Source organism: Micrasema longulum, unplaced genomic scaffold (genome assembly GCF_059751315.1).
Source record: "Micrasema longulum isolate JH-2025_06_02 unplaced genomic scaffold, ASM5975131v1 h1tg001320l, whole genome shotgun sequence".
Taxonomy (NCBI): domain Eukaryota; kingdom Metazoa; phylum Arthropoda; class Insecta; order Trichoptera; family Brachycentridae; genus Micrasema; species Micrasema longulum.
In genome coordinates, this window is record NW_028278507.1 from 30847 (window position 1) to 46458 (window position 15612).

Sequence of the window (15612 nt, forward strand, 5' to 3'; positions counted from 1 at the left end):
CAACCTCTACATCCCTTTTTGTACCCACAACCAGTGTTCACTTCCCACCTTAGTATCCTTTGATCACCCGCCACAATAAGACCTCGTGTCTTGAATCGCACATTTATTTTGTTGAAAGTGTGCCGCATCATAGACTTTGTTTCCACCAATCACCAAGTCAAAAATAATTTTGTTAAAGAATTACTAGAAAAAAAAACTATAAACTTACTTTGCTGCTTGAGGTTTCAAAAGGCCTGCCATATCCTTAATGCAGAGAACATGAGTACCTAGAAAAAATGTGATATAAATGAAGTAGAGTATTTTAAATCCCTCAGTCAACGCCAAATGTCAACCAGTTTGTGATGACAAACCATATTTAGGACAAAGTCAAGGTGAGGTTAGACAACTCAAAATAAGTAGATAAACCTAAATAATTCATTCAAAGAATAAAAACAGTATCAATCTGTTCAAGCATAATGTGAACAAAGCTTATAATTTCTAAAGACTTCATTATGATACAAACCTGCTTTGACAAGCTCATCGGCCATTTGTAAGTAGTACTTGAGGTCATATTTGGTCTTCTTGGGATCCGACACATCTCCTGTGTACGAGATAGCAGCTTCCACAACACCTCCGGCATTACCCGCTGCGTCCATACCGAGTACCAAGTTAGGGAGGTAGTTTAGGGAGTCAAACACTCTGAATATGTCCATTCCCGATTTCACCTTAAAGATAAAAGTCAATGTGAGAATGCGGTAGAAATAAACCATTTATAAGCATAATTAATCATACTAATTCCTCACATTTTACTAGCCATACCTGACCAAACACAAATGAAAATTAAAAAGGCAAATCTTTTACAAACCTAACCTAACTCAAATAAAATTCGTAATTATTTTTCATTGCATATTATTTGATTTTGGGACCTTTTGTGCGTATTTTTACTACGCATTGTAACAAAGTAATTTGCAAAAAAGCTTTGATTAAACATTTTAATTAGAATCTTTTAAAGCATAACTGAAAAAATATCTGCATATTTTTTATTAATTTTCCTATTTTTTCCTGTTATTATAACTTAAGTTTATTTTTTTCAAACAAGTTTCTTTAGCTATTATACTTTATTATTTTATTGTTTGTAACACATTACATGCTGTAAATAATTATAAAGGCTGACGTGTCTAGAAATATTTTTTTGCAATCAATTCCTTTTCACGTTCCCAACCCTCTCATCAGAAGTTAACATCTACTATTTATTCAATCTTCTAAGAGCAACTTTTGTTTTTATGCACCAATGTTCAGAACGTGTAGATAAGTCGATTCGTCACATAAATTGGAATTCTTTGGGATAGATCTTCCGGATTTTCGTAGATCTCTTCGCCACTAAAACAGTGTCGGATGAAGATGGTTTAGCTCGAAGTCTTATATGTTTATTGTGTTATTTTATTGCCCTTGTTTGTCTTTGCTACATATTTTTATTTTCTTTTTGTTCAGTTTCTTGTATATGTTTCTTCATGTAACTGTTGTAATTGGATTGGGCCGTATATATAATAAATAAATAAATATCTTTATGTTATCTATGTATGTATATCCAGTTGTCTGTCATTGTTACTCGATAAAATAAAATAAAACTAACGTTTGTGACTTTTATGTATAAATCTACGAGTAATAAGAGAAAAAATACTGTAATTTTGATCAAAAATACAATTACAGTGTATTCATCTGTAGTTTTTATTTGCAACCAACATACCTACGACTGAACTAAAAGTGTAATGCACTCACTATTACAAAGCAAGCAATACTATGAGCGGTTTTTCACTAATACTTTACTGATGAACACAAACTTACAGCCAGTTCGCAGAACTTGAAGACCACATTATCCGGATAGTTGGTGTAACCGACAGCGTTAGCTCCACGCAGCAGCATCTGGAAGGGGATATTGGGAATCTCACGTCGCATATCTTCCAATCGCTCCCAAGGACACTCGTGAAGGAACCTACACAAATAAGAAAATAACACAGATAGTTATGATTCTATATTTGCACAGAATTCTCATACAGATATGTGTCTTGAAAAAATCTATTTTAAAAATCCTACATATAAATATGTACTATGTAGATATTCTATGTTATTAGGCTTTTAATTTCTTTGAATTAAAATGCCTCGGAAGTTATAATCACGATTTTGTTATAAATTATGTTTTTGTTTTCTCGGATTAAATTATAATTTTTAATGACACAATAAATAAAACACCCTGCTTACTATTGCTGCTGCTATTGAGTTTATTTAATAATGGGTAATTTCAAAATTAATTATTTATCACAAAGTAAACATTCCTTAACATTACTCGTAATTTTAGAAATGCACCATTATTATTTTTGAACTGAACTTTTAAGATTAAGCTTACCTGAGAGCTACATCAAAAGTCGCTCCTCCCCAATTCTCCAACGAATACAAGTTGCTGAAGTTGTGAGCCACATACGGAGCTACTCGGAGCAGGTCGTGGGACCTCACTCTGGTGGCCAAGAGAGACTGGTGAGCGTCCCTGAAAGTTGTGTCCATCAGCTGCAGACCCTTCTTAGCCCTGACAGCCTTGGCGAAGGCTTCGGGACCCCCTTCCTCGAGGATCTGCTTGTATCCACTGGGGGGCGCCACGGCTGGAAGGAAGTTTCTATCTTGACAATTTGATGATGAATCCTACACTTACGAGTATCATCCCGAAAAAATCCTACTGGCAATGTTGCTGATAGTGAGTCAGTATGAAAACTGATTATTGTATAAGAACACATTTCATACAAAATAATACGAAAGATTTCCCATCTTGAACACAATTTTTTTCTCTCCACAACTCGTTTTGATTTAATTGAAAATTCAGCTATCAATTGGCGACTTGTCACAGTACATTTTTACTGTCCATGAGTGACAATGTGGCACGAGATTATTTTATTTATAATGTTTGAATGATATTTATTATGACTTTTCTCAAAAGATTTTTAATAAAATTTTATATTTGATCATTTTGATACTCGGATAAGTATTTTACGTATCATTATTTGAGTTATGATGACACACAGTGCCGTTGTATGAACGCGGTAGAAGAGTGAAAAAAATTGACAAAACTTTTACTGAATGAGACATTATTTTTAAAATATATAAATAAACTGTGGGATTGATTTATACATAGGAAATTATGATTACGGATTGGTTTGATACCGTGTAATGAATGAATCGAGTTGTGCATGTCATCAATTGAAGACCTGTAATAAAATAGGGCTTAAATACCAAAAAATAAAAAATGACGTTGAGTATGAGGAAATGTTCAATATGCCTACGCCAATAACACAAATTAGAATTTATGTACCAGAAAAAAATATTTTATATCAATCTAAAGTCATGTATATGGGATAGAGCCTAAGTACAATACCCATTAACGCATATAAGGGCCTACGTGATTAATCGCAGCGCTAAGCATTTCATACAAAATGGCTGGACGCGAGACTTGTGATCCGGATACGCCTTTTACAACAAAGCGGAAAAGAAGTGGTTTTAATAAGTTAAGTGAAAATAAAAAGTTAAAAGCCCAAGGGAGACAATATTGTTCTACTAAAAATGTGATTGTACCAGAAATAAGTCCTCCGAATACTTCGGTAAGCCGATTTGTTTTTAAAATTCTGTTTTGACAAATTTTTGATAAGTTTTAACTAGCGTTCAGAATCTAGGGGTGTGCAAACGATGTCTGAGGTGCACAGGGGTCAAAGCACGTAGCCTGGGAGGAGAAATCGAGTGAACACGATCACCAAATTGTGAGTGATATTTTCTGCCATTTTTTAAATGAAGAACCGGCTGTCAAAAATTTTATGTTTGTATGGGGAATTCCAAATAATTGTCGGCGAATTTCGTTTTCGAATTGCACGGCGTCTGATATTTCAATTATTTTAGTATGGAAAAATATCGGCTTAAAATACAATCTTTGAGTAAATTACTAAAATGTTAAGAATAGCGGAGTATTTTATGTTCATTTGCATGATACTTAGACTTATTTATCTGAGATTTTAAAAGGATTTTTCTATATTTATAGCTGTAATAAGTGCTAAATTGACCCCGTTATACCAAATTTTACAAATTTTATTCAAACGTTTTAACTAAAATTCATGTTTAATTTAGTATGTATTTCATATATAATTTAGAAGATTAAATAGCTTTATAGCTTAATTTACAAGAAACATTGGGCATTTTCCGAATTACTCCTGCGAAATTATCAGATAGGTGGGTGAATATTTATTTTTTGGCAAGAAAGCGATAAAAATACGGCTTTTCGAAATGTCAAAAGTGAAATACATATTCACCCAGGTAAATAATTTGTAGTATTGCTTATATGTTAACCTTAGAAAGTGGCATTTAGGGTTATTTTTGACAGTCCTCCGTAAAGTTGACTTTTTTTTTCAGTTCACTTGCAAGTGCCAGAATGACTGTAAAAGTCTTCTTTATGATCAAAAACTGCAGTTGCATAAATAATTTTACGAAGCAGGTGACTGGTTGAAGCAAAGTGCATATTTAATGGGATTATTCCATATTTCAAACATTAAAAGACGGAGAAATGGGAAATACAAAAACCCATCAGAAAGCAAAAGGCAGTGTACTGTTTATTACACTGTCCCTAATGACAATGGTCAAGTAGTCAATGTCTGTCGTGCCACTTTTATTGATATATTTGGAGTAAGTATTAAGGTATTCGAGTCCTACTAATAGAGAAAAAAACGCGGAGAGACTATCCTCACCGAAAAAGGGGTAATAAGAAAAAATATCGAAAATTCGATCTTGAAGACGAAAACCAAGTCATCGGGCATGTTAAATTGTTTCCACGACAAGAAAGCCACTATTCACGAGCTAAGACAAGTAATAAATTAATTAAATTTAAAAATAAATAAATTAATTGGCGATATAAAAACCTATAAACTACGCCAATTAGATTACCAAAGCCGGATCACGGACGAAAAAAAAAAGATTTACTCAACATGATCGAGTATATGCCTTCTGAAGAAAACAAAAATTTCTACAAAAATCTTTTCCAGTAGAGAGTTATGATGGATATCTTTTTCCATTGATTAATAATTATTATTTTTAATTTACATACCTACATTATAAATTATGTATTTTTTTGTTCAAACTTATTAGTTTTACGCATCCTTGAATTAAAAATCAGACATTTTAATGGATGTTGGTGATAGGCCCTATTTTATGTTTTTACGCTAGGCACTTAGGCCTGACTAATGAAATAGCAGTTGGTCTTAAGGCCTTCTCAATTACTTTGTTATTTTATACCCTTTTAAAATAATATTTAACTATATAATTTTCACTAAACTTATTTCTTACACATTTGTACACATTTTAAAAAATTAAAAAATATATGCTGTATACCAAAAAAACTGAGTATATCTTTAAACCCTTGTAACTTTTTTTCACTTTTCTGGTGCTTAGGCCCAATTTTATTACAGGTCTTCAATTATAAAAAATAGCCAAATAGTTCAATTTTCAATTTTTAGTTCAACTCAAGTAGAGCGAAATCTGTAAAATTTTAAGTAAAAAAATCACATTTGCAAAGGGGTGATAGATAATGTAAAACAAACATTTTATCGTCATTCTATATGAAATATGCATATATGTATTTTAAAACAAAAATACACTTGACTTTTTTGCTTTAAAACCATCAGCCACCAACAAATCGGTTAATTCAACTGAGAACTTTGTAAATGAAATATATTGTTAAATACAAATAAAGCTATTTATAATGCCTATTCCACTTACGTGCAGTTAACACAAAACATATTTATTAATGCACCTACTTACATTTATTGTATCTACTAAATTTGTATGTAAAATATATTATATCGATGAACTTACAGGCAAAACCTAACAACTATTTTGATGTACAGATTTTAATATTCTGTTGAAAAAAATATTAACACACTTTATGCTGGACTGGCGCTTATGACGGGTAGGGTAGAAATACCAGCTTCGCAGCTTCGTCATCTCCACTTTAAAGGCGGGAAGAAAGGTAGATCTACTCGATTATTTCGTCCGAGTATTTTATTCATTTAATTAATTTATTTATGTAGACGGCTTACGCCTTTGACAAAGTATAAAATAACATTGAAAAACAATTATAATGAAACAAAACACCTGTAAACAAGTATAGAAAATATAGATACATAAAATAAAATCAGCAGAAAATAAAGGAAAGTAAATAAGAAATTATAGCATAGGTACGCCGCAAATTAACAATAAATAAAGAGTTTAAACATAAAAAGTATTGAAGTAACAACACATACGCTTGCGCAGCTCTTATGAGAAACATGAGAGCTCGTGGGTAAGCAGATTTGTTCAGCCAATAAGTTGATAAATTACATGTGTCTTCTTTTCACAGATTTTTATCATGGCAACATTTTTAGATTGCATTTTTCATAATAAGAATTGTTTGTTCGTAGTTTTGGGAAAGCAAATATAGACAAATACCCATAAATATATTTGACTTCTACTCATATCTCTTATTAAATTATCATAAGTATTATTGCGTGCATTGAAAACTTCATTTAAAAATACCTGATATAGTGAGCTCACTACTATGTAACAGGCATAGAATTAAGAATAGTCCAGGAGCGTAGAATCATATTTGAATACATCGGACTGTGTCCAATAATCCCCCCACTATGGCCTACTTTCGCCGCGCGCATTCGTGATGTCGCCGCGTAATGTTGCTTGATGGGAAAAAAAAATATCTTAACACGTAAGGTAAAAAAAAGCAATCTGTTAATTTCTCTAAAATTTTATTGTACACGCCGAAACATTGATTGGCACAACAGAGTAGATCAGTAAAGGTCATTTAATAAGAGTAATTGAATTTATGAACTTTGAACGTAAAATATAAAACCAATTTTATTTTACATAAAACAGATATTTTTATATCATGTTAAATAATATTTGATGTGTTAAAGGTAATGTCGTTCAAATGTTCCCCACGGCGTTGTTTAATCTGAGGTCTAATTTTAATTAGTTCTTGCATTAGATGAACAAAGTAGAGTAAAAAAATTTACTACCCTGGGCAACACTAACAAAATTTCCATTTTGTTTCTTCGACAATCTGACAGATGGAAAAATAATTCAATTTTTAAGTAATGCATTTGCTACCTTAACATTCGTTTGCTGATTGTACATGAAATGTGATACCATCCTGTTTCTTTAAGATCCTAGCAGTATTTCTACACTTTAAAAGGACACAACACAGCATAGTTGAATTCAAATCGGGAGTTGCGTACTGAGCGACGTCTACAAAGAAACTAATAGGTCAAAACGTAAACCTACTCATTTATGAGTACTTTAGTCGCCTTCTGTTTGATGTGCGTATGCGGTTTCTGGACTATTCTTAATTCTATGGTAACAGGTTAACAGCCCGCATAAAATGTGTTAAAATAAAAATAGCAAATTTATTCTGATGAATTTAAATGGATTTGTTATTATTATATTCTGAATTATTATTTTATTTGTAAGAAAATAATAAAAATAATGAATAAAGTTCAGTTTATTGTATTCACCGGTGCTTACTAACAAATAAGTAAGATAATATTTTATTTTTCATCACTGTTGAAATTACCTATGAATGCTAGAGAGAATATGAATGAATCAACTTTTGGTAAAAAAATTTAATGCAAATTGCAAATTATGCAGAGAATTCCCAAACAGGATATTCTAACTACACTAAAAAATAATTTGACATTTGAAGTATTTTTGTAAAAGCAGGTGCTAAAGGCCTGCGTATAATATAATCTAAAAATATGTATCATAGAGAAAAGAATTTTAAAAATATCCAAGAAAGTTTTACTTGGCATTGTTTAATGTTCAATAAGTTTGTTTTCCGTAATCTACATTACCTGTATTTTCACCCGTCAATTCTTGCCTCCGAATAGCTTCGGGCGAAAGATCTGGAAAAACCAAAAACCAAAACAAAACTAATATTATGGAAACAAACTGCTGAATGGCGGTTGAGACTTAATGTTAAATTTGCCAATCCAAGTTATATCAGTGGATTTCACCAATTTGTTTAAAAATGAATTATTTTATATGAATGATTAGGCAGTATCGCAGTCAAACTAATTTATTTACAGAGAATTTAGTTATATTACTGAATGAAGTTTTACAAACCATTGAAAGTACTAATACTGTTTGTAACAATTGATCACCGAGTATTAGTGTGTATTTTATTGTTAGCATGAAGTTAACACAAGTGTTAAAATGAAAAAAAATGGTTATTAATATTTCAACTACAAAACTAGTGAAGCATTTCACGACAACAAAATAATTCTTATTACTTTTACACATTAATTATTATTAACAATGATTACACAGAAATTTGAGTGGTACCTTTACTTAGAGCATTTAAATTTACCTTGTTTGCATGTAGAAAATTTCCAAATCTACACAAATTTACCAAACTATATATTTTTAACTGAAACTAAAACAACAAGACATAATTTTTATATTGTGTTCCCAATTCCTACTGAATAATTTATTTTTGTTAACTATCATCTTAGTTTGCGACAAAATCATACTTCATAGATTTTCACCAGCAACAAAACATATTTTAGTTTATCATAAATTATATTATTTATGATAAACTTACAGCATTTACTCTGTGGAAAAACATTTTGAATTTATTTAAAATGAAACAATTTGTAATTTTTATAAGAGTTTAATATATTATAACACAACTAGTTTCAGGTATTCTGAATTACCCATCATCAGGTGTAAATATAAACTAAACTAAAATATATACACAAATTAGTACTTAGGTGCTGGTAGGGTCGGGTGGAAGGGGCAAGGCAATGTGCGGTGGAGGGGGTGGGGTTTTCCTAATTATGGGGAATATTGATAGCACAGGTAAATAATTTTGGAGTATAATATTATTAATTAAAGTTTTCTCAGAATTTAAATTGTTTTGTATTTCAATATTTTCTAAGTTATTCAAGAGAATGAAACAAATGGTTTGTATCCATAATATGGTTTGCAAATTCAGTGCATATATGTTAGTTTAGTTTATATTTACACCTGATGATAGGTAATTCAAAATACCTGAAACTAGTTGCGTTATAATATATTAAACTCTTATGTGGTAAAAATTACAAAGTGTTTCATTTTAAATAAATTATCATAAATTAATTATGCATTGTTAAAAAAATATAGAGGTGGTAAGGAGAATACCAACTGATATTTAAATTTACTAAATGAAGGTAAAATATTTTTAAAAATTTTAAATATGAAGATCAATTATTTACTCATTTTTTGTACTTCATGTATGAATTATTTTATTTATTTTTAAGTACACATTTTACACAACACTAGGATATTCTACAGGGGAGTTCTACATAGACAAAGAAAATGTTAAAGAAAAAAACAATAACATTCTTTTTTTACATATTTATTTGCACTATCAAAAAAGGATCAAGTGGTAGAGAAGAGAGAGGATAAAATCTCGAATTTTTGTTCTACCACAAGATCTGATCTTTACTTATGAGTCAAAAACTATTTTAAACACTACTTTTCACTATCATAACACAGAAATGCAACTCAACCAGTAATGGCGCAAACATCAGAAAAACTGTGCATACCTGTGAAATTTATTATTGCGTAAAATTGTTTTTTCACGTCACTTGCGTAAATTGTGCAGACTAGGTGAAAATATGAAGCTCCTAGTTTTTGTGCAAAAGCTTAAAAAATCTACAGATTGAACATTCTAAATATATTAACCCTTTCAGCCCGGGTGTTTTTTAAAACATGCACTAATTTTAAGATTTTTTACTCTCGTACCTACCAAAATTCAAAAGCGGCACTTTATTTTTTAATTACTGAAACCCCTAAGTACGTCTCTATTTTTTTTATACGCCGGTAATCAGCATTACACAGAAAAGTTCGTTTTTATCATTGAAATCTGGGTTCTGGCTCGTTTGTTTATTTGTTTCGGAGCGAATTCCTGTCGTCCTTATAAATGATATGTAAGGCAAGTTTTAAACATATTTTAGTAAAATTAAATTAATTTGATTGCATAAACATATTTTGTAAGATATGTAATAACCTCAGAGTAATAATGCGTAACCTAGAGAGAAGCCCTAACACTATGTTTCATAGAACGCAAGCGATGTTGGTTTGTTGACTAGCAACCAATTGGTGGCCATTTTGATGTTTTTGTAGCTGTGCTTGGCTTTGTTTGTAAATAACTTGGATATTTACATTATAATAAATAAAAATCGACTATGGTGAATTGCAGTTTATTTGGTTGCAGCAGTAGGAGCGTCAAAGGTGTTAAAGGAATCAGTTTTCACAGGTAATTGATTTCGAATATTTTTCAATGATTAACATTTATTTTTGGCATTTATTGTCCCGACACGTGTATTATGTTGCTTAAAAACTTTCCTTAATCAACATATTTACTTCAGATACTATTTTTTCTCAATTTAGGGGATAAATTTGTGAATTAAAGTATGTTTACTGTTGATAATGACAGTTGATTATGGGCAATATGTCAGGGCCGCACTAGGCTTCCGTATAAAGTTTGAGTTTTTATCGAGTAGAGGTCGATTCAAATTTTACTCGAAAATAGCAACATTAACCTTGAAATCGCATCTAAAATGATGTGTCCAAAATTTAGGCCGCTACAACTCGCCATTTCGGAGATGTGACGGACAAACAAACAAACTCAACACAGGACTTTGGTTCAATGGAGTGCGGATTTATCTATCAATAAATATAACATAAATATATTGTGAATAAAATGAATAAATAAATAAAAAATAAATACAAACATGTATTTTCAGTTTTATACAATAAATATAGGCATATATATAATTACATATATAATTACAATGCAAATTAATATCCATTTGGCAATTCTCGACCTGAGTACGGCCCATTGTTTTGCTGCGAACTGTTGCTAACTTAATACACAATAGTCATAGAATGGTTTTCCTACGTTTGGGCTCCTCTCTAGGTTACGCATTATTACTCTGAGGTAATAACACATTTTAAATTAATTTTGGCAGTCGATTATCAGTTTGAGATCCATTGTTTATTAAAAATGAACGATATAATTTCTAAAGTACAAAAAAAAAACATAAAAAATACCAAAAATTTTAAAATAATTTCCAGAATGAAAAATATTTTTTATACCCACAGGATTTAAATCAGGCTGAAAGGGTTAACAATGTTTTAATCGCTATCGGTCACTACACACTACACTCAAAATTACCAACAAAAAAAACACACACACGCAAGCACTTCAGTGAACTCTGTTTACAGATGATATTATCTGTGATCTTACCGAGGGGCACTTGCGGAACGTGGGGAGTGATGTCAGCTGGCTTGATGGGGGTAGCGAGAGGAGTACTCGGGCCATTTACGAGAACCTAAGAAATTTGTAAAAATAACACCTCTACATATTGCCATTTCCTTTACAAAGTGAAATATTACTCATTGAAACTGTTTTTAGGAGGATGAAAAAACTGCGTAATTAAAAGATTTTTAAACTACAAGAATAATAATTCACTTAGAGCCAGCTGCAATGCAAAAAATAAAGTTTAAAGTTAAATAATTTTCGAGTTTTTTTTTCAAAACAGGCGTATGTGTTGTTTTATCTGACGTTTTACATGCAAACTAATTTTATTTATTTTACAACGGCATAAATTGTTTTTAGATCAATTAAAAAAACAACAGTAAACTAAGTCAATAAAAATATATAAAAAGGCAAACAAAAAATTAACATAGGTCAAAGACTAGGAATTATTGCAAATAAAAAGTCGACTTGATTTATAACTAGAAAGTCCAGAAGAAGTTTCTCTAATGTAATTTTGCACGATCATAAGTTTTATTTAGCTAAATAAAATTTTGTAAAAGAACAGAAAATTGTGATTTTACAGATATTTCATTTTGAATAATAAATGAGAATATATTCTTTTAAAATTAAAATTTTACTGTACATTTCTCTTTCGAGTAGATAACATAACGATACTCTAGTTCTATGGGGAAATAACTCAAAATAACTCATTTTGAGTAAACTGCATTTATTTTATTTTATTTTATACAATATTTATACAATTTATGTTTGACTTTTTTTACATTAATGATAATGTTCCCTAGTCAAATTTGGCTTATTTTCTTATTGAAATATGGAAAGGGGGTGTTTCTTTGCCATCTAGCATCATTAACTCCAAATTTTAAGATTTTGAGTTATTTTTTTTTATTTAAATCTTAAAGTAGGGCACACATATCATACATATTGTTATGTGTGTTCTAATAATAACATTGCAAATATATTTAATTTATAAGTTGTTTATCACATATGTCTTGACCATTATTTTAAATTTTGATATGTTTTTTTCTTCATAAATATTTTTTTCCATTTCGTAATACTTTTAAATTGCTTTAAATAAAATTGAATTTTGTGACTTTGCCTTTTTCCTAAATGGAAGTCTAATTTTGTTCTTTTCTCTAGTATTGTGATTGTGTTCATGCTGGTTCCGATCAATTTTTTTCCAAAATTCTGTTTTTTTATTAGAGTTTATAATTTTATGAACAAATATCATTGTATTGTAAAATATTCTTTGTTTATATGTTAATAATTTCATTTCATTTACCATCGACTTTACCCTCGTATATCTGTTTTTTTTTCAAAATGATTCTAAAGGCTTTATTTTGTAATACAGTTAGTTTATCTATGTTTTCTTTGTTTGATAAAAATAAAATGCTACTACAGTAGTTAACGTGTGGTTCAATAATTGCTTTGTAAATAGTTTTGCAAGAGTCCTTATCAATAAATCTTCTGATCCTTCCCAAAATTGATATTTTTTTTGCAATCTTATTTATTACCATATTTCCCTAAAGAACTGGGGTATCGATAAACAGGCATAGTAAATTAAAGATTAAACAATATATACAAATAATAGGAACGTATATAGAAAATAAATTCTCATAGATACTTATTAAATTCCATATTAATTCAACAAAATAGATACCTGACCAAGATAATTGAGCAATTTTTGAGCCCTGTTCTGTGAAGTTTTGAACTTAAAAAGTTGTGGATGTTCATCAATGAAGTAAGTATCAACGGATCCTGAAAATCAATCAAACGAAAAATTATGTATAATAGTCAGGGCGAAGACAGACAATGGGAAACTTCTAGAGTAGCAAATGCAAACAAAGCTTAAGGTTTAAATAATATGTTTATGTTCACCATTTTGGAATTTCTGATTCTCTAGTACATTAAGCAGGAATGGAATGTTGGTTTTGACTCCTCGAATTCGGAATTCCCTGAGAGCTCGGTTCATTTTGGCACTAGAAGATGCCAGATCAGACGCATGGGATATCACCTGGAAAATTAACAGTACTCAATTGCAATTTAAATACCATCTTTATTAGGTAAGCATGTTTATAGGTAAGTCTACCCTATAGAGACACACATATTTGAGTAATCCTAAATGAAAAGCGTACTTGCAAAGTTTTGTTTTTGACCTATTAAAGCTCAGCCGAAATACAGTAAAGAACTCACACGAGAGGTAGTATCATTCATGGTCAACATAGTGCAGGAAATTGGTAAAATAAACCAAAGTAGGGAACAAAATGCCGAACACTCTTCTAGTGGAACAGAAGGCCTGCTGACTACTGTCAATAGGCCGGCTTTAAGTGGTTTCCTCTCCACATGAGCAAATGCTGCGAATTTCCTGATTGGCCCACTCTAGATTATCCTTACTGATCCCAAAAACTTAGCTAAAATTTAAAGTAATTTAACTGCAGAAAAATCCTCTTTTCGAAATATAAACCTTGTATATTATAAGCAAGGTAAAAAATAATGCAACTCCCATTTTGACACATCCCAGATTGAACAAAAACCTTGCTAGAATGAACCTTTCCGAAACTTCTAGATGTAGGTTCTGCAGTGCAGGTGAGGAAACATCTCTACACATTCTATGCGAATGTGATGCTTTACATCATAAAAGGAGCTTCATCCTCGAGGGACCACTGGTTAAACCTGAGGATCTTAAAGAGCTCGCCCCCTACCTAATATCCCGATACTTTACGGATCTGGAAATGTACTTTCGCCTCCCACACAGTAACCAGGCTTTCTATAAACCTGGGCTTGGAGGGCGAGAACTATTTACGGGGACCCGTCACAATAGACCTTCACAGGTTGCAGCAACGTCAGGAGAGAAGAAACACAAAAATTCCGGTTTATCTACAATAAGATAAGTGAAATATGTTACCTTTACAAGAAGAGAGTCATAATACGGGGTAATGATAGCACCAGCAAAGGCGGAGGCCGAATCAAGTCGAATACCCATCCCTTCTCCAGATCTATAACAAACACAATTATGATAGAACGTCGGAGAAATAATTTGCCAATGAAACCCTTTAGCTCTATTGCACAGAACAAAAGGTTTACAAATTTTTGGTTTGGTTTTTAGTTTAACAACAAACGTGTAACGGAAGGTTTCAATTTGCACTTGCAATTCTCGACCTGAGCACCTACCGCCCGTTGTATTGCTGTAAACTGTAGCTAACTTCATGGTAGATAATCATATAATGGTTTTTGTCTGTATGGGTGACTATTAGCCAGTGGCGTATTATTACTCTAACGATAGAACCAAAGCCAAAAATAATCACCGAAATATGTGGAATATTATCTACAATACAAGCCAACCAATCCTCTGTAGAAACTCTGGACTTTCAAGACAAATCCTCGTTACCCCCAGATTTTACTTCTTACGCACGAGCCAAATGCGCATACATTTAACTCACAAATTAGTCAGAGGCCCGAAGTTTGCTCCCTGCTTTACAAGGGCAACAAAGAAGATAAGACTGTAATATAATATTAAATTTATAAAAAAACATTATAGAATAATTGATCCAGTTACCTGAATACCTCGATACGACCAGTGCTAGGCTGGAAGGAGTTAGCAGGATCCTCAGTGGTAACCCGGCACTGGATGGCGTACCCTTGTGTATGAATCTTGTCTTGCGTCAGGCCCAACTCCGGTAGAGTAAGACCCTCGGCTACGCGAATCTGGGACTGCACCAGATCTATTCCCGTTACTTCTTCAGTCACCGTGTGCTCCACTTGCAACCTTTAATATTTTTAATATATTCTATAAATTCATCTACTTTATCATGTCTATCTATATTAACCATTCAGAAACAATCACCCAGTATAATAAAACATTTCCATTTCCTGTCATTATTATTAATTTAGTACGTATCCATTACATTACCTATCATTACTATAAGTACATAATACATTACTTATGACTATAAACAACTATTATATTACCTAGCATTGACCTCGATAAAGTAAAATTGTCCCTTGTCATCGAGCAGGAACTCCACAGTGCCCGCGTTGGAGTAGCCAACATGTTTCGCCAGTCGGATGGCACATTCTGTCATGCGGTTCCTCACTTCCTCAGACAGGTGTGGTGCCGGCGCTATCTCAACTACCTTCTGGTGACGCCTTTGCACGGAGCAGTCTCGCTCGTAGAGATGGACAACGTTTCCAGCTTTATCGCCTGTCAAACATAACAGAGAATTAAACTTCCTCTTCTTTAG

The 15612-nt window shown here is 31.8% G+C and overlaps 1 protein-coding gene across 2 annotated transcripts in view; it reads right to left on the bottom strand.

The window, feature by feature from the left end:
• The window catches only part of PCB (Pyruvate carboxylase), a 61395-nt gene that overhangs the window by 8208 nt on the left and 37575 nt on the right, over nucleotides 1–15612 (bottom strand). Inside the window, exons 8-18 of one of the 2 annotated variants that reach the window (XM_088235064.1) lie at nucleotides 15341–15572; nucleotides 14928–15137; nucleotides 14277–14367; nucleotides 13250–13385; nucleotides 13032–13129; nucleotides 11342–11426; nucleotides 7902–7952; nucleotides 2384–2633; nucleotides 1825–1972; nucleotides 503–704; nucleotides 209–266 (exon numbers count right to left, since the gene is read on the bottom strand). In XM_088235064.1, coding sequence (XP_088091190.1) covers nucleotides 209–266; nucleotides 503–704; nucleotides 1825–1972; nucleotides 2384–2633; nucleotides 7902–7952; nucleotides 11342–11426; nucleotides 13032–13129; nucleotides 13250–13385; nucleotides 14277–14367; nucleotides 14928–15137; nucleotides 15341–15572 — 1561 coding nt within the window. The remainder of the gene's footprint in view (nucleotides 1–208; nucleotides 267–502; nucleotides 705–1824; nucleotides 1973–2383; nucleotides 2634–7901; nucleotides 7953–11341; nucleotides 11427–13031; nucleotides 13130–13249; nucleotides 13386–14276; nucleotides 14368–14927; nucleotides 15138–15340; nucleotides 15573–15612) is intronic. The other variant, XM_088235065.1, reaches the window with a different exon arrangement.